This window comes from Musa acuminata, chromosome BXJ1-4, assembly GCF_036884655.1.
Source record: "Musa acuminata AAA Group cultivar baxijiao chromosome BXJ1-4, Cavendish_Baxijiao_AAA, whole genome shotgun sequence".
Lineage (NCBI taxonomy): Eukaryota > Viridiplantae > Streptophyta > Magnoliopsida > Zingiberales > Musaceae > Musa > Musa acuminata.
Genome location: NC_088330.1, coordinates 27,365,920 through 27,392,797, shown reverse-complemented (window position 1 = coordinate 27,392,797; position 26,878 = coordinate 27,365,920). Strand labels below are relative to the sequence as shown.

The 26,878-nt window shown below is 37.4% G+C and overlaps 1 protein-coding gene across 1 annotated transcript; it reads left to right on the top strand.

Moving 5' to 3' along the window:
- Window positions 1-1,764: 1,764 nt before the first annotated feature.
- On the top strand, window positions 1,765-26,878 carry LOC103981914 (vacuolar protein sorting-associated protein 35B). The gene is made up of 22 exons (XM_009398673.3): window positions 1,765-1,963; window positions 2,056-2,152; window positions 2,252-2,378; window positions 10,493-10,678; window positions 15,871-15,958; window positions 16,133-16,189; window positions 16,280-16,369; window positions 16,452-16,574; window positions 18,442-18,516; window positions 18,586-18,645; window positions 19,325-19,441; window positions 19,873-20,112; window positions 20,186-20,251; window positions 20,398-20,487; window positions 22,052-22,141; window positions 23,759-23,848; window positions 24,630-24,698; window positions 24,775-24,855; window positions 25,037-25,144; window positions 25,259-25,362; window positions 26,129-26,239; window positions 26,322-26,878. The coding sequence occupies exons 1-22, from the start codon at window positions 1,868-1,870 to the stop codon at window positions 26,530-26,532; spliced, it is 2,376 nt and encodes a 791-aa protein (XP_009396948.1). The 5' UTR covers window positions 1,765-1,867; the 3' UTR covers window positions 26,533-26,878.

Genomic DNA, 26,878 nt, shown 5'->3' with positions numbered 1-26,878 from the left:
TTCCAACAACCAAAGCCAGAGTTCTAACCTTGCCGAGAGCCAAAGAGGAGTTACACAAGGTGTTGTCAAATTCTTCCTACCACAGCTCCTTTTACCTCGAGTAGGCGAAGTCCTTTGTTTAGTTGCTCAAAAAAAGCCCCAAAGTCTATTGCTCACTATCTAAACCCGAGGAAAATGTTCCAACAATAAGAGACATGAGAAGACCGAAATTGATAGTAACTTCCTTCTATAGAGAACACTAAGATGTTGACCAAAGACAATATGTATTTTAACATTTTTATTTGAGTCTTTTAATTCTCGTTATTGCTTACCTCCTTATTATAAGCACTTAATCACAAGCGATAGTGATTTTTTTTAAAAAAAATTATACTTTCTTTTTCGTGATATTATATCATTGAATTGTCAAACCCGAATCTCATACGATGAAACATATTCTTATTAAATAGATCTTCAATGTTGTTAATAGTGGATACTCCAAAAATATATCTCCAACGAGATTCACAGTTCAAACAGATCGTCCTCTATTATTAGTAAGATAGCTAAATAGTTTTTGCTAAAGGTTATATAAGACAAATGCTGTCATTGGAGAGTGCATTAATTATAGCAACTAGAGTGGGATCGTGGGTTGGATCAGGTCAAGGGTGGTGTGTGGGAAGGAAATGAAAGTAACGAGGGTGGCCATGGTAAAAGCATAGGCTACGGAATGTAAATATTTACTGATAACCTAGACTCGATAGGGGGAGTTTTGGTGAGTGTTGGGACGGGAGAAAAATAAATTAAAATAAAAAAATTATAGAGATCAATAACTAAAATAATATATAAAAAATCATCATAAAATATAATATATAAGATATAATATAATTCGATAACTATACAAAGAAAATCACATTCTTTGTCATATGAGATCAATTATATAACTATTGAGTTATCCCACTATACATAATCACTTTAGATATTCCTCACATAAATTCTTAAAAAATTAACCATATATAAAATTCTAAGGGTACCCAAAGTATTCATGTTTAGGTATTTATAAAAAAATCAAATCATAATTTTTTATGAAAACTTTTTTATTAGAATTCTTCGTCCTCTTTCGATATTGACTTTAAGAATCTTAAAATATTTATAAAAACTTAAAAAAAGATAGAAAGAAATTATCAAGTTTGGTACAAAACTCACTGTAGATCGATGGTGATAAACAATGGAGACAACCTATTAGCGATGTCAATGCACCTGAACAAAATTTATTGTATTACTTACTTTGCCATTCATTCACTTGTGAGTATGATATGTGATTTTAAAATTTAAAAAAATAAAAAAAAGTATTATATGTGACTTGAGTGTACAAAGATAATTCTATCTAAAACCGCGTCGAGTTAATTGTCGCGCTCTTATTATTTTGCAAGGGCTTAAATTGTGTATATATATATATATAATATATTTTTATTGATAAGCTTATCAATACCCATGCAAAGAAAGCATTGATGTAACGCAATAACTGTTTCTGAGGAGTATAGAACGTAATATCATATATCGGGACGGAATTAATGGAAAAAAAATAAACCATTTGTGCCGGACGGCACGGCAAAAAAAAAGAGGGTGCGATGTAAGAGCAGTCTTCAACTCAGTTCCACCGTCGGATCTCATCAACTGTACACGTGTCAAAGAATTGTTCTTCTGCGATCGCCGGACGCGGCTTCCAACGGACGGTCCAACCCACCGCTCGGCCGGTTTAAAGTGTTGTTGTCATCAGATCGAAATATTTGCGACCTGCGGGCGAAAAGAGGAGAGAGAGAGAGAGAGAGAGAGAGGGCGATCGTCGCAGCGGCGGAGAAATCGTCGGAGAGATCTGGGCGGCGCGACGACGATGGTGCCTGACGCGGCCGCGGCGGACGAGGAGAAGTGCCTGGCCGACGGCATGGGCCGCCTCCAGCACAACGCATTCTACATGCACCGTGCCTTGGTCTCGATCGCAAACCCTAACAGGCCCTAGCCGACGGGTCTTCTTGTTCGGATGCTGATGTGTGGATTCCTTTTGATGTTTTTCCTTCGTAGGATTCCAATAATCTGAAGGATGCGCTCAGGTACGCCGGGCAGATGCTCTCGGAGTTGCGGACTTCTAGTCTTTCGCCGCACAAGTACTACGAACTATGTATGTCAAGATTATTGTTTTCTTCCTCACAAGTACCTGAAAGTTTTTTAGTTTTATTCATTTTTTCTTAACGTGATTTGTGGGCTGGGGATGGGGAAGATATGAGGGCCTTTGATGAGTTGAGAAAGGTGGAGATGTTCTTCGTGGAGGAGACAAAGCGGGGCTCCTACTCAGTGACTGATCTGTACGAGCTCGTGCAGCATGCAGCTAATATCTTGCCCAGGCTGTAAGGGCTTATCACTCCATCTCTGTTTCATTCCTTCACAAAATTGAATGTTGAATTTAATGGTTTTCCGAGTCACTAGCTTATGATCTGTTTATAAATTGGAATTTTCTAGCTGAAAACGAAGGTGCATGCATTTGCTTTTATATTTGGACCTGAAAATTCTTGTTTCATTTGAGTCAATGTTGGAGCTGTTCTGCTCTGCATCGTCTGCCAAAAATGACTTTGTAGGAAAAATTCATTCTTTATAGTGCACATTATATTTGGGATGATTAATTACCATCTAGTTTGTTGAACAGATCTTTAATATTTAATACTTCGAAAGTGACCTCAACTATGAACAATTGTGTCACCTTGTTCATCTATAAAATATAACTGATAGGCATGATAAGCCATACCTACATTGCCATCACCTAATGATTCTGGAAATTGTTAGCTTGCTTTGCATTTTGAGAAATTGTTCACAGTCCAAACTTTGGTGTCAACCTGATATTGCAATTACACTCTTGACCTCTATGTGTTTTGGGTAATCTTCTCATGGATATTTCTATTGAATTCATGTAGGTAAAAGAAAAAGAAACTTTATTTGCTATTCAAAACCATTGGAGTTTCAGTTTATCTGCATATGTGACTGCAAAAGCATCAACAAGAGCAGCACCTTTGCTAATCTGAAGTCTTGCCTCTGGAAAAGTTATCCTACGATTAATTTGTATACATATACAAAATAGAGCTAGCAATCCCTTATCTCTCTACAGAGGGCTTCTAATGCCCACCTTCCTAGGTCATGTTGCAGTGACAACATTTCAACCACTTCATTGAATGGAACTAAGATTTTGAAAGGATGGATCATATGGCAATCCCCATAAAAGTATTGTCTGGAACTTGCGTCTCTTTTGCCTATACAAGTCACTTTAATTTAAAACTTAATTTCATTACATCATTCACTTCCAGAAATTACTACTTTTTAGTTACTTTATGGAGCATGTATTCTACAATCTAAGTTGAATTGACCATTTAAAATTGTTCCTTTGTCACTTATGTATTATGACCTATATGAGCCCGAAGCAGTCATTTTAGCACCAGTCTACATCTTTTCTGCCTCTCCCCAGAACATGCTTGTTTCCTTTTTCATTGTATTAGTTGATGTGTAATTTGCCATCCGCTTTTAGTTAGAATAAGATAAAGACAAAACTTTAACTGGTATTATTTTTTTTTCCAAAAAAGAAGTTAAAACATTTATTTTTCATGATTTATATGTCATGCCTAGAGATTTTTGAAAATTGAAACAATCTTGCTCCAATTCATTGGATATTTGCTCACAACATAACTTAGAACCTCTATGTCTATCAGCTGCCTGAACCAACTATAAAAATAAGTTGACTTAAACATCTAGGTTGATGGATGTAGCCTGTTATGGTTGGCCATTATTGCCTTGGCTGCTAGTCTTATCAGTGATGGTTTTTTGGCCTGAGGTTCTGTTATTGATTTCTATGATAATATAGTGACTTCACCTTTAAATATATCAATGATTTTAGTCGATCAATGTTAAAAAAAAAAATAAAATCTTGATATTCTACTTCTAGGAACAAAACTTGGCAAAGAACTGGATAATTATAGCAACTTCTACTTCTGTACCATTATACTTGATCAAGAAGTTGATAATGTTAGCAAGTAGAGCAGTCACATAACTTGGTTGAAGATTTGTACGTGACGTATTGTCACGGACAAAATTCTAAACAGGATGTTTGATGTAATACTTGTGTATGTCTGTATCTTTCTGTTTGTTCATGCTTTGCACAACATGTAGAGGAACGGTTGAAGGCTTAACAGCCCCATTTTAGTTGGGTTTGGTGGCCTTCTTAGGCTTGTAAATAAATGTTTTGTCATGTGGACACTTGTGAGAGATATTCGGTTTGTAGTGGATCATTTTGACCCTTTGTTGTGTAATCGTTCAGAGCTTGTAAAGTCTATTTGTAATTTGCATTGTCTATGAAGTGTTTCCTGGAATTTTTGCTTGTGGATCCCGAGTGAGGCGCTTTCTCTAACCCGTTTTCTCTTTTGTAGGTCCTAAGGGACTATGGGAGGTTTCGGGGAGGCTGACCTTTGCGGACGGACATGCAAGGGTGCTGCATGACTTAGGCAAAACTAGCTAAGTCCGTGACAGATGGTATCAGAGCGGGATAAGCACTCGTAGAAACATTTGGTATGCAAACGTGGGGGACCTAGCGGGGCTGCGTTGAGGGCAGCTAGCACGTGCGATCGTTTGGGGGAAAACAGGCTTGGAGATGTAGGGAAAATGAGTCGCTAAGAGGAGCAGGCATCTGAGAGTGGCATTCAGAGGAATTGCCAACCCTTCGTGCAAGAGGCACCACGAGGACAAGCAAGCTGGGAAGAATGCGGAGCGCACAAAGGTTGGGATGGCTGAGTTTGAGCTACAGCTCAATATTGACAACCATACTTGATGGTGCTCAAAGCAAGTGAGGCGCTTGGTAAAGGATGAGACTATGCAAGGTGGAAGGAGTTGCTTAGCGACCGAAAGAGTTGTGCAAAGCTCATAGAGGTGAGGGGAATTGCTAACTCGAAGAATTCAGTACTCATGCATGGGCTTGTATGTGGACGATGGAATGTTCGCGGCCATCCCAAGGCGACTGAAACTCGGCACCATGGAGCATTGAAACTTTCTCTTCGGCATGTGCAGGATACGTCCATAGGAGGCTGAAGTGTGCACCGAGTTCGGCATGTTGCTAGGCCTTGAGTGGTGCAGCAGGGGTTGTATTGACGTGGAGTCGTAATCTAGCAAGTGCGTTTGTAGGAGGTAGAACAATGCATAGTTTGTTCAACGAATCAGAGTAGTCCAAGGGGATGGTGGTCTCCGAAACTTTCAGAGAAAAAGAAGCGAAGAGAGATGTTGCTCCAACGGGACAGATATCCAGGAGGGATAGGACTCGGTTTTCTAGAGGGAGAATTATGTGCAACAGACCGCACATGTTGAGGAGTACCTCAAAAACAATAACTCCACGAAGCTCAATGGATCGAGCGAGCGGCGAGGAGTCATCGCATGATCTCGCTTGAGAGAATGCATTGGTGGATGCATTGCGAGATCAAATGGGGGAGCGACCCAAAGCAACACGAATGAAGGCACACTTGGAGTCGATATGGAGATCAGACTCAAGGGAGGGCTGACTCGTGGAATGGTGGGCGCGAGGGCCACCATCAACTCAATGTAAAACGAGGAGCGGAGCAACTTGGGTGAAACTTGGCGAAGTACCCAAGCCGCATGGAGGGAGCCAGCATAGAAGATGGAGCATGGAGCGGAGGCACAGAGCTTTCCCTGGACATATGTCAAGGACATAAACTCTTGCAGAGGTAAGAGCAGGATCATGTTGTTCCATGGGTCTTTCATTCTGACGGAGCGGACTCATCTTGCATGGTGCCAAAGACGAAGGGAGCTTTTAGGCACATGCATCTTATCTCGGAGAAGCATTTGACGGAGGAACTAAGGTGACTCAACTTGCGGAGGCGAAGTTGGGTTCAGAAGGTCTTGGCACGGGGCAAGAGGATGCGGAGGTGGGTACTCTTGAAGAATATGCCACAGTGTTGCCATTCAAGTTGCCATAAAGGAATCGATGCACAGCGGAAATTGTGCTAGTAGGGGCAGAGGCCCAAGATCCAGATAATGATGCACTAATTGCAACGAAGTCGGTGGACTTCGGGAGCTACTAGGCGACGGACTGTCCTAGAGCGGTGCTTCATCTAGGTGTGACCTAAGAGTGGGTGGATGAAGGTCGATTGCCAAAGGAGCGAACAAAATCGAAGGTGGAAGAGACTCTGCGATGTATTAGCAAAGACCACACATGGAGGGATCACAATTCGAGTTTTCCCACAAGGATCAGAATACAATAAAGATGTCACCAGGAGGCGACATGGTGCAGCCGATCGTGGTGGAACAATTCGTGGCAATGCGATACACAAAACATAGTTCCGTGAGGGACTATATCATACGGAGGTATGATCAGGAGCTACTGGAAGCTCCACTTCGGTGAACAATACGATGGCAAGAAGGGCTATGGATTTAAGGAGTGAAGGCCATAGTACCGCAGAGGCGGGTCTTCCGTGCGTGCATCGAATCTTGTATCAAATGAAAGCCTTGGTTATCAGCATATGGGGGCTGTGTTCCACCGAGGGCAAAGTTCGAATGCAAGTACCAGTGAGTCCTATGGGAGGGACTTGATCATGCAGAGGTATGATCAAAGCAGCTGGAGAGTTGGACTGCGCCAGAGCCCATATTCGCTTAAGGGAGCCCGGTAAGTCAGAGGACAAGGTCGAGTAAGCGAACGTTGCTATCAAGGAAGCTAAGGAGAGTAGAATCGATGCAAACCCTACAACGTGATGACAGAGACCATGCATGGGAGTTGCAGTCTGTCTTTCCATCGACTAAAGGGATCTGCTTGGAGAACACATATATGTTGAAGCAGGGGTTCGAAAGGGGCGAGGAAGCGACGACGAGTCCAGAGGGACTTAGCTACCCAAAATCAAGCATCAGTTAGAATGGAGGTGGGCTCGGAGGAGTGCCATAGAGACATCTATTGATCGTGAAGAAAAGGGATGTAGATGCAAGGCGACGGATAGTAGGGCCATGGGCATGGCAACGCCATGGTATCATAGAGGCGGGACTTCCGTGAAAGTTATTGATCCCTTGCTCTCATGGAGGGAGAGCGCTTGGTCGTGAAAGGGGCCGAGGAGGTGGAGCATGCAAAGGCAAACTTCAAGTACTGAGACAAGGTTGAAGGGTAGAGGCCAAGGAACTTCGTAAGACCGGTGTCAACGAGCTTCTCATCAAGATAGCCGAATGTGAAGGACTTCGGGTCATGCAAGAATGCACGACCAAGGAACGAAGCAGGCAGTACGCGGTGCTGTACCTTGGCTACTCAGTGGAGTAGGCGGCCGGGTTGATGGAGAAGATGATACAATCCCAGAGGCGATTAAAACTATTAGAGACTTCAAGTTGGGGTGAAAACTTCCTGTATTCCAGAAGTTCAATGACATTGAGAAGGTGAATCACAGTAGCCATCTCAATGCAAGGAGTGCAAACACTACGAATGCTTCAGAAGTGTGAGCAAAGAGCAGGCGAAGGCCAGTAACCAGCTCGATGTATGGAGTACAACCTTTGAGTAGGCGGGCGAAGTCAAGTAACCATTGCCATCTCAACCCTTAAGAGAATGGGCGAAACCGAGTGCCCCAATTCTCTTATCTATCCAGCAGAGGAGCTTTGCACAGGTTCAAAGACCCTTCGAAGATATTAGAAGACAATAATTGTCAGATCCTCACCAATGGTGATCAGTGCTACTGAGAGTAGATTATCCGTTTCATTTCCCAACAGAATACCAATCGAAAGCGGAAGTAATGTAAATCTACTTGGAAGTGACAACTAAGTGAAAGAAGAGTCGATGAGCAAATTTTGTGGAGGAAGGACCCAAAACCTCAGAAGTTTGCGAGGCGATGCTCGTTAAAGCTCCAACAAGCATCCACTCAGTTCAAGCAATATGAGGCATTTGAGAGACTGACGCATAGTAAGGATAGTCTTTTCCTTCATCTGGAGGATTCGCATGAACCAATAGTGATCAACACAACTCAGCCAACCACACACTAGAGTCAGAGTCATTGGCGAGTTGAAGCAGTATGGCGGATCAAAGGTTCGACTACTCAAAAACAGTAGCGGAGAGCAACTGGGAGCCAAGAGGCGTATTGCAGCTGGAGCAAAAGATTGAAGACACTGCACAGGCGAGGAGTTGCAGCAACATGAGGCATTTGAGAGACTGGCGCATAGTAAGGATAGTCTTTTCCTTCATCTGGAGGATCCGCAGGAACCAACAGTGATCAACACAACTCAGCCAACCCCACACTAGAGTCAGAGTCATTGGCGAGTTGAAGCAGCATGGCAGATCAAAGGTTCGACTACTCAAAAACAGCAGCGGAGAGCAACTGGGAGCCAAGAGGCGCATTGTAGCTGGAGCAGAAGATTGAAGACTCTGCAAAGGCGAGGAGTTGTAGTGTCGGCAAAGGCTTCGACGAGAACGTCGAAGGAATAAGTGGGGGAGAATGTCACGGACAAAGTTCTAAACAGGATGTTTGATGTAATATTTGTGTATGTCCGTGTCTTTCTGTTTGTTCATGCTTTGCACAACATGTAGAGGAACGGTTGAAGGCTTAACAACCCTATTTTAGTTGGGTTTGGTGGCCTTCTTAGGCTTGTAAATAAATATTGTGTCATGTGGACACTTGTGAGAGATATTCGGTCTGTAGTGGACCATTTTGACCCTTTGTTGTATAACCGTACAGAGCTTGTAAAGTCTGTTTGTAATTTGCATTGTCTATGAAGTGTTTCCTAGATTTTTTGCTTGTGGCTCCCGAGTAAGGCGCTTTCTCTAACCCGTTTTCTCTTTTGTGAGTCCTAAGGGACCATGGGAGGTTTCGGGGAGGTTGACCTTTGCGGACGGACACGTAAGGGTGCTGCACGACTTAGGCAAAACCAGCTAAGTCCGTGACAGTATGACACATGGCATATCAAGTATGAATATAAAGAACCTATTGATAAGCCCTATGGTATTCTTCTTGTCATGAGTCTTTGATGTAATTTTATCTAGAGCATAGACTGCCATGCTGGTTAGCACATTCACATGGGCTAGGATCAGTGATTTCAATAGGCGCTCGGGCGAGGCGAGGCAAGGCGAGGCCCGAGCGCCTCGCTTTCTTGTCCAGGCGCCTCACTTCAAAGAGGCATCGCTTAGGTGCTCGGCCGAGCCCAGGCGTCGGGCGCTTCGGGCAAGTGCTTAGGTTAAACCAGGCGACCGAACTAGATTTTTAGGTCTGGTTGGTCTCCGGTGCCTTAGTTGGTTCAATCGAACCAACTAAATCACCGATATCATGTTTCCTTTCGCGATTTCCCCGACTTCCCCAACCCTAACACTCGCGATTTTACCGTCGAGATTTCTTCTCCGCTGTCGCTGCTCTCTGCTGCCGTTGCCACTGTCGCTGCTCGTCGCTGCCACAATCGTTGCTCGCCGACTACTTGCCGCTGCCACAATCGCTGCTCGTCACTGCTGTCGTCGCTCGCCGTTGTTGTTGCTGCTGCCGCTGCAGCTCGCAGCTCCCGCTTCCGCTCCCACTCTCGTTGTCGTTCGCCGCTCCCGCTCTTGCTACGGCTATCGCTTGCTACCGTTGCCGTTAGCAACCTTGGTCTTCTCACACTCTTCTCACTATACTGTCAACAGTATATTAACAGTATACTATTAATTGTATACTAATAATAGTATTTTTATTTATTAGATTTACTTATATATTATTTTGATTTTAATACTATTAATTTTTATTTATTTAATAATATTTTTTTATTTAAAAAATAAAAAAATACTATTATAATTTATTTATTTATTGTGATTTTGTACCTAATTTTCTTAATTTAATAGCATATTTTTATTTAAATAATTATATTATTAATTATATTATATATTTTTATATTTTAGCGCCTCGCTTCGCTCGGGCGAGCACCTCGCTTCACTCGGGCGAGCGCCTAGCGCTTTTTAAATCATTGGCTAGGATGTTCTGTGATAGAAAGTCAACAACAAGCATTATGCCCACATGTATTGGAGGTGTTGATGTATGACTAGGCCAATCTTTGGTCTATGCCAACCGACGCAGGGATGTACCCATCAACACATATCATGTCATTATAGAAAGATATTGAAAATCCTTGGTCCAGGCATTTATCAAAAAGCAGGTTTTTGCATAATCTTGAGGCTGTCATAAGCAATAATATTAACTGATCATTTTGAATATTTAACATGTGTGTTCCAATCTATTTGAACCATCATCGATGGATGACTTAGGTCGATTGAAGTTCCATAGTTTCTCCACGTGGTTCGCTACTTGCTAATATAATAGTTGAACTAAAATATGTCTCATGCTTTTTCATTTTCCGTTTCTTAGCCATTAATTATAATCAGTATCTGTTGTTTCCTCTTTCCTCCATTTTATATGTAAATAAATATGTTTATCTTTGTGAGTTTCTCCCATCCATGTTCTTTTTGTATATAAAGTTTAAATTGTTTATTTATCAGGTATCTCCTCTGCACAGTAGGATCTGTTTACATCAAATCAAAGGAGGCTCCCACCAAGGATGTTCTTAAAGACCTTGTAGAAATGTGCCGTGGTATTCAGCATCCTGTTCGTGGGCTTTTTTTAAGAAGTTATCTTTCTCAAATCAGCAGAGATAAGTTGCCTGATATTGGTTCAGAATTTGAAGGGTATGAAGAATGTCTGATTGCATTTTATGGTTCCCATTGGGCTCTTTTGCCTCATCATGCCAATTCTTTTTTTCTGCTTTCATCTTTATTCATGTTGTCTTTGTATGGATATCTAACACAAAGACATGCAGATTTGATTATTTTTTTAACCAGTATGGTTGCCTTTATAAGTCATATTTCTTTTGTTGCCATAAATTAACTAACATTAGCTATGGATTTAGTCCATCAAATTTGTTTTGCTACGAGTTTTAATGGCAGCAAATGTATCCTGCAAACTCTGCAAACCCAATACATTTGGAAATACAAAATCACATGTAATAAGTTTATTTACTGCATTTTGATACCAGTTCTTGGCTTATTGATCTTTTCTTATATTTTATAATTGTAAATAATTAATATGATAAAAAGGCAGACATTGATCAACTTCTAAGTAGATGGATGTAATACGTTTCTCTTTGCATTGCATATGTTTACTAAATGTTGAGAAGACAATGTAATAAGTTAAAACATAGTAATGTAGTAGCATATAATATTTGCATGTGCGTATGCATATATTGGGAACATGTAAGTACTAGTGCTTTTAAAAGTGCTAGGTGCCAAAGTCCCAAACGCCCAAGGCGCTCTCCAGAATATTAAAATTTAAAAATATATATTACGATTGATAAATATGATCATAAAAATAAAAAATAACACAATTTGGTTTATGCTTAAGAGACCTATGCTAAACTATTTATAACTAGTGCTAAACAGTTCTAAAGAGTGGATTAATATGGTACTAAACTGTTCTAACCAATTGAAGAGTTCTAAATAGTGGATCAATATGGTTCTAAATAGTTCTAATCAATGTTAAACAATTCTAAAGAGGGTACTAAGGAGACGAGTAACTAGTGGTTGTGGAGGAAGGTGGGGGAAGGAGAGGGCAGTGGATGAAGTTGCAGGCAAAGCTGTAGATGAAGGTGACGCCGGACGAAGTTGCAGACAAAGGCGGCGGTGATGGTTGAAACTGCGGATGAAGGCGACGGTGACCAAGGATTGAAGTTGCAGGCAAAGCTGTAGATGAAGGTGACGCCGGACGAAGTTGCGGACAAAGGCGACGGTGATGGTTGAAACTGCGGATGAAGGCGACGGTGACCAAGGATTGAAATTTCATACCATATCGGTTTATCGAGCTTTGCTCAGTATGGTATGACGTACCAAATGGTACATCAGGACATACCGAGCGATACACCTAATTTAGGCTAAAATCCTTCGAAAATACTTGAAAAGTAGAAAAAAAAAAATTAGGATAGGGTTTTTAAGTTAGAAATAAATATATATTTAGGTCGTCGATGCCTTATTGCTTCATTGACCATATACTAATGCTTTAATGATGCACAAACCCTAATTGTGAGATTCGGGTTGACTTTATTGCCGTGACCCTCGTACTGATCATAAACTGGTTCCTGCGTAGCCCTATAGTATTCTTCCTCAACTCTTGTCTTCTTTTTTAATGTATCTTCCTTTGCTTGTTATAGCTTGCTTTGAAATAATTTACGGATTTTCATTGGAATCTTCTTGCATTTTGCAACATCGGGATACTCGTCGGCCAAATACATCTTCACCCGAGTTATTCTTTCACCCTTGCCAATGTAGCCACTATAAATACATTGCCAATGATGATAGTTTCCATCTATCTTTCGGGCATGAACCCATGCATCATCATGTGTCTGTTCCTTTGGTGCCATAATCTTATCAAATTTAAATCAAATAAGCTATAAACATATTGAATTGACCTAATATTGATAAAAAACCACTAATCACAGCTTTAAATAATTTTATTAAAGCATAATTAATCCTATTTTACCATTATAAATATATGAAACACATAAAAAAAAAAAACGTAATTTTGATCCAATATACATCAAATTATGATGAAATCATCATTAAATACACTAATCACACGATTAACATAGTTAATTATCCATTAATTACTTCTCTTTTAACACTATAAACATGTTAAACACCCTAATAGGTATTAAAGACATTGAATTGACCTAAAATAGATATTAAATCATCATTAAAATCATTAATCACAGCATTAAATAACTTTAATAAAACTTAATTAAACATATTTTATCATCATAAATATGTGAAACATATAAAAGAAACATTAAATACATAATTTTAATCCAATATACATCAAATTATGATGAATCATCATTAAATACACTAATCACACGATTAACATAGTTAATTACCTATTAATTACTTCTCTTTCACACTATAAACATGTCAAACACACTAATAGGTATTAAAGACATTGAATTGATCTAAAATCGATCAAATTTTGATTAAGTCATCATTAAAATCACTAATCATAGTATTAAATAACTTTAATAAAACTTAATTAAATCTATTTTACCATTATAAATATGTGAAACATATAAAAGAAACATTAAATACGTAAATTTGATCCAATATACATCATAATAATGATGAAATCATCATTAAATACACTAATCACACAATTAACATAATTAATTACCTATTAATTACTTCTCTTTAACACTATAAACATGTTAAATACCTTTGTAGGTATTAAAGACATTGAATTGATCTAAAATTGATCAAATTTTGATTAAATCATCGTTAAAATCACTAATCGTAGCATTAAATAACTTTAATAAAACCTAATTAAACATATTTTACCATCATAAATATCTTCTAATATTTAATATGTATGAAATATAAACATTTGACCTATCTAATTTCGAATTAATCAATATTAAACATACTAATCATATCTCTTGATTAAAAAGTTCTTCCACTTAATCCTCCTAAATTACCCTCAATTCAATTCACAAATCGTTGCTTTGTAGAGTTTTGGTGAGTGTAAGTGTGAGAATAAGAAAGAGAATATAAGAAAAAATGAGTTTGAGATAGTTTAATAGAGTGTGAGAGTGAAATAGAGTGAAATAGGAGGGATGATAGGTTTAAAAACCCATGAGAAAGGTTGGCCGTTAGAACACTTTTATAGGCCGTTAGAAATAGGAGCTATATCAAGCGTTCTGCCTGGTAGCAAGCAGTCTGCGTACCGTTGGTACCGGACCGGTATGTATCGCTTGGTACAGGTAGTATCATTCGAAATTTAGAACCTTAGCGGTGACAGATGAAGCTCTAGCGGTGAACGTAGGGTTTCATTTCAGGTTTGTCTCATTGGGTCGAGCACGGGGTGGGGGGGTGGGTTTAGGGTACATTAGTTAATTCGATTGAACCAACTTGCTCCTTTAATTGAACCAAGCTTGAACCCTAACCCCACTTCACTTGGGTGCTTGATCGAGGTGCCTGATGCCTAGCACAGGTGAGTGCCTGAGCAATGCTTCATCGAAACATCTCGCCTGGAGGTTTTGTGAGGCGCTCAGGTCTCATCTCGCTTCGCCTAAGTGCCTAGGTGAGCGCCTTATGAAAACAATGATAAGTGCACAAGAGAACATTAATCATTTTTGAAATATCGAGGGCTATATTGCAAATGTACATGTTTTGAGGGATATATAGTGAACATGCAAAATTCTATGAGAAAAAGTTGGGTAAAGGGAATTTATACACATATAGAATCTTTTGAGGGCATTAGCACTAAGATCAAGTTTAGATGAGTATGTGCACAAATACACTATTGGATTATATAGAAAATCAAGATTGTACTCATTGAGTGTAATTCAAGTATTTTGTCCTTGACTCACAGAAGGTTAAATGGGGGGGCCTATACGTGTGAATAAGATATAGTTTATAGCTCGGTTCGTCGTATCATGGTGTACCGCCTAGTACGGGCAAGACATTATCAATCTATTAGGCGATCAGTATGGGCAGTACATACTGGCCTGTCGGTACATGCCATCGTATCATGTGTCAGTATGTTGGTGCATATCGTACCGACAGTCAATTAGTACACTGGTATGGACTGGTAAAGCGAACCATGGTTTATAGGACATTGGTGTAAACATACCTACTATAAGGGATGTCTATGCATATAAGCCAAAAAGAATTATTGATTGATTCAAAAAATGGTGTATATATATACAGATAATTCCAATTCGAGTGGTAGACATAGGTTAAACTATTTAATTTTGGCTGTTCCAAGTAGTGACTGTGGTTTGCAGGTGGCAGCGCATCGGATAACACACGCATTATATGGACACTCACATCACTAAATTACAGTCCAGCAAACTGTGCAAAATATTATTAAGTGTATCTAAAATATACAATCAAATTTAGATTATTAATAGGAAAACATATGCTGAGGCCATATTAAAAATTTATGGGATGAAACTTGTACTCATTTTGAACCTGTATAAGTGATTAAGTTATATGGAATAAGTAAAGGTCAAAAGTGATGAATGGCACAATCTGATAAATTCGACCAAATTGTCTTACTAATAGGCTGCCCAGATAAGGAGGTTACATAAACTAAATATGTGACTGCCATATCACTTTTGCAGATTGCATATATAAATACACAAAAATGCCATATATGGAGGCTACATGCCTTATATGAGGTGGTTATATTTTTGCAACACATATGTGGCAACGTAAACCTCAGTTTGAAACACTATTCTTTTGTAATAAATGGTACTGGAAAAAAAGTTTTAGCGATGGGGGTTCATGCTGATGTAAACTGTATTGCAGAATGCAGAGTATTGATACAAATATCAACTGTAGGAAGGCATACACTTAATGAAAGATATATATGTAAAAATATTGGTCTATATATGCAATTTGGTGTTGTTCCTCAACTATATATTATGTAAGAATATGATAGCATATTGAAATGCATGTCAAATATCTATATTATGACTTGGAAAAGAAATTTGGTGTTGTTCCTCATATGGTTATCTGCTAAATAACAGAAGATACTGTGCTGCATGATCCATGTAGCTGACCCCAAATAATTGGGACTTTATGATTTTGTTGTTGTTGTACTGTGTTGCACGAACCTTTTAAGTTATTGCCTCAGCGCTTGCTTTAGAATGGAAGTCCAGGGATGTTGGTAGAACAAGCTACAATCTGTACATTTTTCATCTATATTCTGCATTTTTAACATATCTATTTTTTATGTCACAAACTAGTAAGTAGTGAAAATTTCTGAACGGTGATTCTTATTGCTCATGTTATCTCCTGGAGCTTATTTTTTTCTCTCTTTTATTACCATATTTTAGGGGTGCCAACACTGATAATGATGCTATTGAGTTTGTGCTCCAAAACTTTACGGAGATGAATAAACTCTGGGTCAGAATGCAGTATCAGGTTCGTTGCATTGAGGTTATATTGTGTTTTTGAGCATAAGGTACCTAGGCACATGTATGTCATTCCATACCACATTGGTAATCGTAGTCACACAGGTATTTTAGTGATTGTGAATTATTCATACTGTTAGGTGATCCTGAGTTGAGACTAGGAATCGCACTTTATGGTCTGCAGGGACCCACAGGGGAGAAAGCGAAGAGGGGAAAAGAAAGGAGCGAACTCCGTGATCTTGTAATATCATTATCAAGTTCTCTCAAAAACAATAGTAACTCTTCCGTTTGGTCATTTATGATACTCTTTCCCTTTGCTTTTTCTTTCTAGGTTGGAAAAAACCTTCATGTTCTTAGCCAGCTCGAGGGTGTTGATCTTGATATGTACAAAGAGACTGTTCTTCCCAGGATATTGGAACAGGTTAAAATTACTACTATATTGACAAGTTCTAATTATATTGAATAACTTCTCAAATTTTCTGATTAAAGAGTTGGTTTGGAAGGTTGTGAATTGTAAAGATGAGCTAGCTCAGCATTACTTGATGGATTGTATAATTCAAGTCTTTCCAGATGAGTACCATTTACAGACTCTTGAAACATTATTAAGTGCATTTCCCCAACTTCAGGTAGGTAAAATAATGTCCATAAAGCTTCCTTATTTTCTTTTGAAAGGTTCATCTCTTTTGTTATTTGGCTGACATGAAAATATTCCATATTTGATTTATTAAAGTATTCTCTTCCATCTAGAACATCTTGAATCAATGTGATTCATTTTTAGCAGCCAATTTTATATTTATGAGAAAGAAGTGGAGCTTCTGTGTTTTTCTGGTTCTATTTTATATACTAAATATTCTCAGGCTCAGCTGAATTTGGTAGCAGAGGGTATACCAATTGAACTTTGAGGAGAATTTCATAAATTTGTTTTATGACTCAAAATCTGCTCCTGGAAAATGCTCCAGTATGTCCTTTTTGTTGGACTTTTTTGGAACTTTAATATGTCTAGAATTTTAATTCTATTTGTTTGAAATGGTTTATAAAAGGTTTGAGCTCTTGGTGGTGTTGTAAAGTTTTTGGTTTTAGTTATTGAGATTTGAAGCCCGAAATATTATAACTGACCAGTTATTAACATCCATTTAACATTATTTCATAACTAAGTATAGATATACCAGATCAGGTGCTGTTTTGTTGTTGAATTCTGTGAATTGTTTACCAGAATGGAAATGCTTCCTAGGTGCATTGAACCTAATCCAATTGGGTGACAATTCTACTATCATCATTTATCTCTTTGGCATACTGTTGCTGAACTACCCGATTAACCTTCAGGGCATTTTCCTCTTCTATTTATATTTGGTGTATCATTGTTCATGATTAAAAGTTCTCAAGAAGTTTAGTCTTATGTTTATCTAGGCTTCTCCTAGTTTAAGATCCTTTAGAAACCCTGCATGAAGAAGCCCTGCTTCAGGCCATCTAAGTCTTCTTCTTGCATATTGGTCAGGTGACATTTCAGACGAACACTTTAAACCACACAAAAAGTGCAAAGATTTTCAAAATTTTTAGTTTTAAACTTAAGCGCTATTTATAAGCTGCATAGTGATAGGCCACATTACATATAGACATGTTCAATGCATTTGTATATGTAGGAAGAAGGACTTGAAAGCAACTTTTGGAATTATTGGATCAGAACTCTGTAAATGAATCCCCAACTATTAGTTCTTCTTGAATGGAACTTCATACTAAAGTTTATCGAGTATTGGAAGATTGATGTATGTGATAGCAATTCTTTTAGTCAATGAGGGCGTTTAGTTTGTCGCCCACTGTCCAAGCTGATGGGGTATTAGGATCCTCTGGACTGAAGATGAGAGAAAAAATGTGCTTTATGAATCAGGAGAATTTGGTATGATAGCATAACACAACTATATTTTTATGAAAAATGCAACTAGTCTTGTTAGTACTTTGTTGTACTAGATATTAAGGATAAGGGAGGTTGGACATTTGAATGTTTGAGAAGAGAGAAATTTCCAAATAAGAAAAGATTATAGAATATTTATGTAACAACTTGCTATAATTAATAATTTATGCTTTCCAATTGATAATATCACAAGTTGGCAGAGTCCTACTATGCCATCATCTTGAAATGTGAAAACTTGAAAACAGGAAATAAAACTAGGACGAAAGTTGATTAGCAACTAAAATGATAAGTCGTTTTAAGGAAAACCTAGATTTCAGCAAATAAAGATATTCATAATGAGATTAAATCAGCTAAGCAATTATTTTATGACAGTTGTAATAAGTGACTTTGCCAAAGTGGAAAGATTATGGGGCCTTATTTTTGTATAAATGAAGATCTCTACATGATGTGGTTTATGAACTTTTTTTGAGATTTCTGTTGGCATCATTTCTAGACAAATTAGATGATTTATGACCATTCTTTGTTTCCTCTTACAATTAATCTCTTTAAGACTTACTGGTCTGATGTCTCAAATTTTTATGCAGCCAACTGTTGATATTAAAACGGTGCTCTCCTTACTTATGGACAGACTATCCAATTATGCTGTGTCAAGTACAGAAGTGAGTTTTCAACTTACTGCTACTATTACAAACATTTGGTGTTATTTTTTCTCATTATGTAAGTTGTAGGTGCTACCTGAATTCTTGCAAGCTGAAGCTTTTGCCAAATTGAACAGTGCTGTTGGAGAGGTAAATTTTAATTAATATACGTGAATTCTTAAGCAATGTAATGCTGCCTTTGCTAGTACCTATAAGTTAAAGAGTACCTGTAAGTTATCACTGCTTTCTTTATGTAAATATCCATCAATTAGTTTTTGAATCTATACATTATTTGAACGTTATAAGTCTTTTATGAATGGTGTGGATGAACTTCTTATTGGCATCTGTTTCATTATATTATTTCTCATCTGTTTCATTGTATTATTTCGAACTGAGTTCAGTATGTCTGATGTAAATCTAAATATTAAAATTGTTCTTCTTTGGCAGCATGTCCATCAATATTTTACATGCACTTACCAGGCAGGTGGGGCATGCTTTAAGAAGTAAAATTGTCTCGTGATCATATAATGTATATACTGTACATACTGCTATTAGTTGTACTGTTATGTTAAATATATATTATCAAGACAGGGAGGTTTTTGAAGTCCTTGATTATTCTGTTCTAACACAAGTCTTACAGGTTATGCCCATTCTGTTTCAGAGTATGATATACATCCACCATGTTTGTCACTGAAAGATGTCTAAACTTGATGTACTCTTTTACTATTATTTTTATGCCATTGGACTTGATAATCTGTAGAGTTTGTTCCCAAACTTTGTGTTTTGTAAAGATTTTTTAGACTTTGATCCCTTTTTGTTATCTTCTCAGGTGATAGAAGCACAGGTTGATATGCCTATTTCTGGAGTAATTACTTTATATGTGTCACTTCTTACATTTACTCTCCGTATCCATCCTGATCGACTTGATTACACGGATCAAATACTGGTATGTCTTGTCTTATCGATTTCAGCTGAAGTTTTGATTTGAGGTCTTATGAGTGATTGATATCTTTAGAATATGAGAAATGAGTTTGCAATGTGTTGATCATATGTTCTTTTTTGTATGTAATTACCTCGTTACGTTCTGTCTTATTGATAATGTGAAGAATATAATGGTCCTTAAGTCCACAAAACTATTATTGAGCAGCTGAGTTTCTATATTGTTTTGTAAATTAATAAAGTTTGAAGCGACTTCTGCCGCATGTTAATTTGGCAAACAAGTGATAAAGTAATCTTTGAGTGGCTTCAGTTGCATGCTAGTTCTTGGAGTGACTTCAGTTTGCTTGTTACTTGGCAAACAAGTCATATATTAATTTTGGTGTGACTTTGCATGCTGTTTATATAAGACTGGTGATGCATTTCATGCTTATTTCACAGGGAGCATGTGTACAGAGACTCTCCGGGAAAACAAAACTTGAGGACAGCAAAGCAACTAAGCAGATTATTGCACTCTTAAGTGCTCCACTGGAGAAGTATAAGGATATTTCTACTGCATTAAATCTTCCTAACTATCCCCGGGTCATGGATCATCTAGATAATGCAACAAATAAAGTCATGTCAGCTATAATCATTCAGAACATAATGAAGAACAACACCTGCATCTCTACAGCTGATAAAGTAGGATTCTGTTCTCATGTTTATTCTACATTGAAATGATTTTTTGAAGTCATAATATCTATTTCTTTTCTAGGTTGACACTCTATTTGAATTAATAAAAGGGCTTGTAAAGGAGACAGATGAGGCTCAAGATGATGAGGTGAGATTTGGGTCTTTTTGGTTGACATCAGGAGTATAGCATGCAAGAAATTTCAAACACCCATTCCTCTTCTTCTTGTCCATGTAGCGTTTTATCTCAGATTACCTTGTTAAAGAGTGAAAATTGACAATCTTTTCTGCTAATAGCTTGATGAAGAGGATTTTAAGGAGGAACAGAACTCTGTCGCTCGTCTCATTCACATGCTGTGTACTGATGATGCTGAGGAGATGTTTAAGGTGGCTAAATTTAGTAAGAATTATTTGCAGATGCATATTCTTGCTTACTTATTACATCAAGATCTATGAACATGCCTTCATCTATGACCTGATGTAATCTTTTAAAAAATTTATATTCATTATTCTACCCTACCAACAGCTGGCCAACATAGACCATTAATTTCCATGTCCCTTACATGGTCTCTCTGATTTTTAAGAGAGAGGATTTTGTACATTTACCTGAAAAAAAGGGGCTTACGTGAGGGAACTGTTGCAGCACAATGCATGAGACTTCCTCCAGTTTAGGTTTCAAAGAGGGTCAACATATGCATCCCAACCTCTGAAAGGTGAAAAGGTTGCTTTTGTGACTTGAACCAACTGGATATCAAGCATAGTGGTGGTTTGAAGTTTATGAGGACCATTTAAGTGGGGAAAATTCTTTGAAGTTTTTTACTTGAAACAATTTTGTAATTTTCTGCTTCTCGTGTATGATGTGGAGCTTTTTTTTGCTTATAAAATTGCATATTCAGATGAAATTATTGGATATTAAGATTTAAGTTTTATACTTATATCTGATTTAGTTCTCATGTATGTGTGGAGCTATTTTTTAAATCAATTGATCTTATAGATTGTAAGATGGCCAGATCGATTAAATCATAATCATGCTAAGTCTGTTGAGAAACCTGATTGGTTAGTGCTTATTGCACCAGTGTTAGGTTTCAGGTCCGAGTCCATGTGTGAACATTATATACACTATTTAATGTAATAAAAATTTATTCTAATTTTTAAAACAAAAATCACAATCCTGAAACAAATTTTTTATTCTTCATAGATTAAATTTCTGCTCTTTTTGCCTGTGGTTTGTAGATAATCTCTGAGTAAAAGCTGTAATTGTTTGCCCATAATCTCATGTAGTGATAGGTTTGCTTTTGATGTCAGTATATGGAATATTTGCTTGGTAAAACCAAGTAATATGCACACTCATTGCTTTCTCCATGCAGAAGAAACTAATTCCTCTAGTAGGGAACTAGGTGGCAAGACAATATTTCATGGATGATCCAAGTTTATATGCTAAACAATAATGTATTTTTTTTTCATTCTTATCTTATTTAAATGCTGAAACAATTTATAATTTCATCAAGTGGAATAATAGATTTTTAGTGGCTGTGGTGGGAAATTCCAAATGGCTATTTGCTGAAAAAATGTTCAAGTAAACAATGTGGGACTTAGCATTGCACGTAGATAGGCTGCTTTTTTGGTTTCTAATTTTGATGCATCTCAAATTTATTTCTGTGCCTTCCAGTTGCTGATCTTATATAGCTTAATATATGTTTGACAGAAAAAAAAATTTAACAACAGAAATGTGCATGCTATGTGGCAGAGGTCATGCATATATAGTCCAAACAATATGTAACTTGCTGGTTAATCAGGTTAATAGCTTTCTAAGAGAAGTTGTACAAGTTAAGTTAATCATTGTCTGGCTATTAGTTTATTTTTTCCTTTTCTTGCGGTATCTCTCTTGGTACTCAATTTTCTATAGAAGTAACATAATGCATAAATGTCCAGATTTGAATTTTCTTTCCAGATTATATGTACTGTGAGGAAGCATATTCTTCTTGGAGGTCCTAAACGCCTAGCTTTCACCGTACCTCCCCTTGTCTTTTCTGCCCTTAAGGTTTGTCTTTTATACATCTCATTCTATGTTTGAAGTTTCATAGATCTTTGTATAGTGGAATAACATAATGTTCATAGAGGTGTGGTTGTTTGTCATAAAATCTTTATTTTTTGCACTATTGGCATGTTAATGGGCATGAATGCTGGTCTTCTAAATCACATTGGTACTGACCTGAGTCCTTGTTGTTGTACATAGTGGTAGCATCTTGATTTGTCATTTGCTCATGCAGAGAGTTACCTTCTAGCTAATGACATCTTCTCAGAATTGTTTCATATTATGTATAGTGGTGGAAATGGTTCATTCAGCAATGATGACCATTTGGCCATAACGAGGCATTCCAGCTGGTATAATTTTTCTTAATTGTGCTTGGCTTGTGCTAGTCGGCATGGACCAGTGCCATATCATGTTGGCTGGCATGTACCTCCTCAGCAGACTAAGCACATTAGTAGCATGGGGCTTTAGTGAAAGAGAATCATTGACCTTGCATTTGAGTGAATTTTGAGTTCCAATCCTTTATTTTCAGAGCTCTCTGTGCTGAACAAAATGTAGCAAGACAAATACAACCTTTATTAATATTGCAGTAAATGTTAAGGCAATCAATGTAAAAATTAGAAATTGTTTGGCTATATACATACACATGCTATGCAGGTTAGAAATTGGGAAGGAAATGTATCACACTCTTGTCGTCTATCTTCATGTGTAAAAAAAGGAAAGGTCATGTCCGGTGCACAAGGCTCATGCCAATGGAATCTGGGGAGAGTCAATGCACTCAACCTTACCTGTAAATATATTTGTGATTCAAACTCTCGTCTCCTTTTAAACCCTAGGTCACTAAGGAGCATTGTAACAATGCCTATTGTGGTCTCCCAGATCGCCTATCTTCATGTCTCTCATCCTAATTTTCAAGAGACCATATGGACAGCTTGGTTTTTCCTCTAAAGCATTTTAAAAGAAGATCAGTCCATTCTCTAACTGCTTTCAGGACTATGGGGTTATGACTACCCGGTATGAGATTAAATCAGATTATAAAAATTCACCTCTAGATGTTGTTCTCAGCTTTCTTGGAACACATACTTCAATAAATTATCTCATGTCTTGAATGTTCTGTATGCAAAAAATGGTTAAATCTGTTGGTGATATGCAGTTAGTTTGTGTATTTAGTCACATGTACTCTGTCAAATAAAAATTCTTCTAATATTGTAGAAATTTTGGTTCTTTAATTACTTGACAACTTAGTTATTTTTGGTCCATAATTTATAGTAAGCACAAAAGTTTCTTGAAAACAAGTGTTAGAGAAATTACACTTTTCCTGATATGTGTTTGCCAAATACCTTGGCCCCCCCAAGAGAGACTACCTGGGCCAAATACCTGTGACTACCTCAAGTACCTCTTCAAGAAGCTCGGAACAAACCAATGGGGACCCGATTGGTTCAGGCATGCATATCTGATAGTAAATTTTTCTGACATGTTTCTTTATTAGCCTATACCATCGAATGAAGAAGTTATCCTTACATGATTGTATCTGTGTCACCCAGAGAATATCATGGATGTTTCCTGTTAAAATTCATTATGCTGTTAGACCTACTAAAGCTCTTACCTTTTCTTTCTGGTCTGCAGTTGCTTAGACATTTACGAAATCAGGATGGAGATGTGAATGGACAAGAGGTGTCTGTAACACAAAAGAAAATATTTCAACTTCTGCATCAGGTTGTTTTTGCAGTGCATTCCACTGTTTGATTAATAAATTAAAAGTTGTTGATTAATTTTTAATATTAGTCCTGTAAGTATAAATTTTTTCTTCTGTGTGAACTATTTATGCTCACACTCAATATATTAAATTGAACAAATAATGAAATAATGGCACAAATTTATGTTTGTCCTTAATTTTGCAATTTTACATCTGTGGTATAAATAAGAGAAGTGTAACATAAGCAGTCATTAAAACATATTCATACATGTTCAGAGCTAGTAAATATGAAATACATGATATTTCCTAAACAGAGGTGCGAACAACAGTTTAAGATGAAAATGCTTTTTATTGTGGAGATTCACCCAAGATATGTTCGTACTTACATAACTAAGGTTTTTTAGTAAAAAAGCCAAATAAGATGAAATGACAGGTTAGATATATGGAGCTATAGTTATCTCTTGTGCATGACAAAGTTTGACAGGCCAGATAGAGGAAGCTAAATTCATCTCTAGTGCATGACAAAGTTTGCCAGGCTAGATATATGGAGCTAAATCCATCTCTAGTGCATATGTAGTCCAAAAAGCCAACTGAAATACAGTCAACTTTTTAGGATTATTATAATGTTGTTCTTGATCCTTGAAGTCTATTCATAGTGAGGTATCTTGTTATGCTGAATATAATCAACATGGATATGGTTGCTAGTGCTTCTTCGACAATTATCCTGTTTTTTGTATATATATTATTTTGATTTCCTAAGTACTATAATTTTTGGTTCATTCTCAATGCTTCTATTTCCAGACAATTGAGGCCTTGTCATCTGTTCCTTCACCAGAACTTGCTTTAAGATTATACTTGCAATGTGCTGAGGTTTGTCAATTCTCTTTCCTGCTAACTTCTTTCTTTTCCTTACAATTGCTTGTCTATAACTAGCTTTCTGCTTTAGGCTGCCAATGATTGTGGTCTCGAACCAGTTTCATATGAATTCCTGACACAAGCATTTATATTGTATGAAGAGGAGATGGCTGTAAGTGAACTTTCCTGCTGAAAGTAAAATTTTTGATTTAGTGAATTTATGCCATGTGCAGAGGGAAAATGGGAAATTTGACATACTAAATTTTTTTCTATGGCAATATATTGTTCATATTGTAATTTGAATCCTCTTATTTTCCTGCTAAATGATTTGGTGGTGGTGTTCCATTGAGCAGGACTCGAAAGTGCAGGTGACCGCAATACACTTGATTATTGGAACCCTCCAACGTATGAATGTATTTGGAATTGAGAACAGAGATACATTAACACATAAGGCCACAGGGGTAGGATACTTGAGATGTACAGATGTGCACACATACAGAATATATTTATTATTTTGCTAATATTTAATGAATTGTGCTATTATACTTACACTAATTTTTTTTGCTATTCTGCAGTATTCTGCAAAACTTCTAAAGAAGCCTGATCAGTGCAGAGCAGTTTATGCATGTTCACATCTATTCTGGGTCAACGAGCAGGATGGTGTTAAAGATGGAGAAAGGTGCATAGTAATATATACACTTCTGTATACAGTAGTTATCAATCAATCTTGTCTATGGGCTGCACAAGTGACGGTAACCTCTCTTAGTTGGATTGTGCCAAAACTCTTGGAAACACCACACTAGCTACACTCCTGATGAAGCCTTACTGATGCTGTTCTGCATGCCCAAATGTATCTTTTCATTGCCATGTTTAGTCTTTCCCAACTATAGCATGAAACTGTTGTGCATTTTAGAAGTGCCAATTGCTGGCCCCTTTTAATTCTTAGTTTTGTACAGGATGTGATACCCTTAAGATAGTTCACGTCATGTGTCGTTATGACGTTAGATAACAGTAGATGAGTTATTGCTAATGCTGATTTTTCTTTTTAGGCCAAATGGTCAATCTCCCTATGCCATTGACCCATGCTAACATCCAAATAGGTCATGTTCTACACCTTTGAGTTGCCAAAACCAGATTGTATCCAAATTGCAAAGTCATAATAAGAATATGGTTCATCTTAGAACCAGATTATACCTTAAATGCAAAGCCATTAGTTATCTCAAAATTTCTTGAATATGTTTTTTCTTGGTTTGGCAGCATCAAGCCAACCAAGGCTGAAACCTTTGCTTATTTGTGGTGCCTTACAACTTGTACTCTTAAGAGATGCACAAATTTGTTGCCTCTTAATAGATGACTTTGATTCTCAGCATGTCTACTCAAGAAAGTAGTGAATGTTGTGATAATAATCTGAGGGATCTTATTTCATGAGCTGTTTTTTGTTCCAGGGTCCTCCTTTGCTTAAAGCGTGCCTTGAGAATTGCAAATGCTGCCCAACAGATGAACGCAACAAGGGGTAGCAGTGGACATGTGACACTGTTCATTGAAATGTTGAACAAGTAAACAAATAAAATATCATACCAACTTTAATTCAGAAATTAACTTGGACATGATGTATGACATTCTGTTTTATCTTTTTAGGTATCTATACTTCTTGGAGAAAGGAAATCCTCAGATAACAAGTTCTGTGATTCATGATCTAATTGACCACATCAGGACTGAGATACAAAGCGACAATACAACATCAGATCCATCTGATAATGCTTTCTTTTCCAGTACAATGCGATATATTGAGTTTCATAAGCAGAAAGGTGGCAGCATCAGTGAAAGTTATGAACAAATCAAAGTATAATCAATCATGATGTGAACTTGGACAGAAAGCTGCTCTCCCAGGTCATATGAGTGAGGATTTGTATCATACCAGGATCAATAATTTCCCATATTTTTAGTTCCAAGATGGTAACACCTTGTACATGTGCAATAGATTGGAAATTCTTTGGCAGGCTCGTTCATGTATGCTGAGCTTTTTGTTGCACAAGTTTCCAACCGTCCATTTGCTTTGCTCCAAAGCACCTACTTGAAGCTTTGGATTTGTAGTGGAAGCAATCATTACTTCAAAGGTATACATGTAACAAAACCATCTATTGCTGTTCTGCTTTAACATCATACATAAATTGCATTTTAATTTCTTCTTTTAA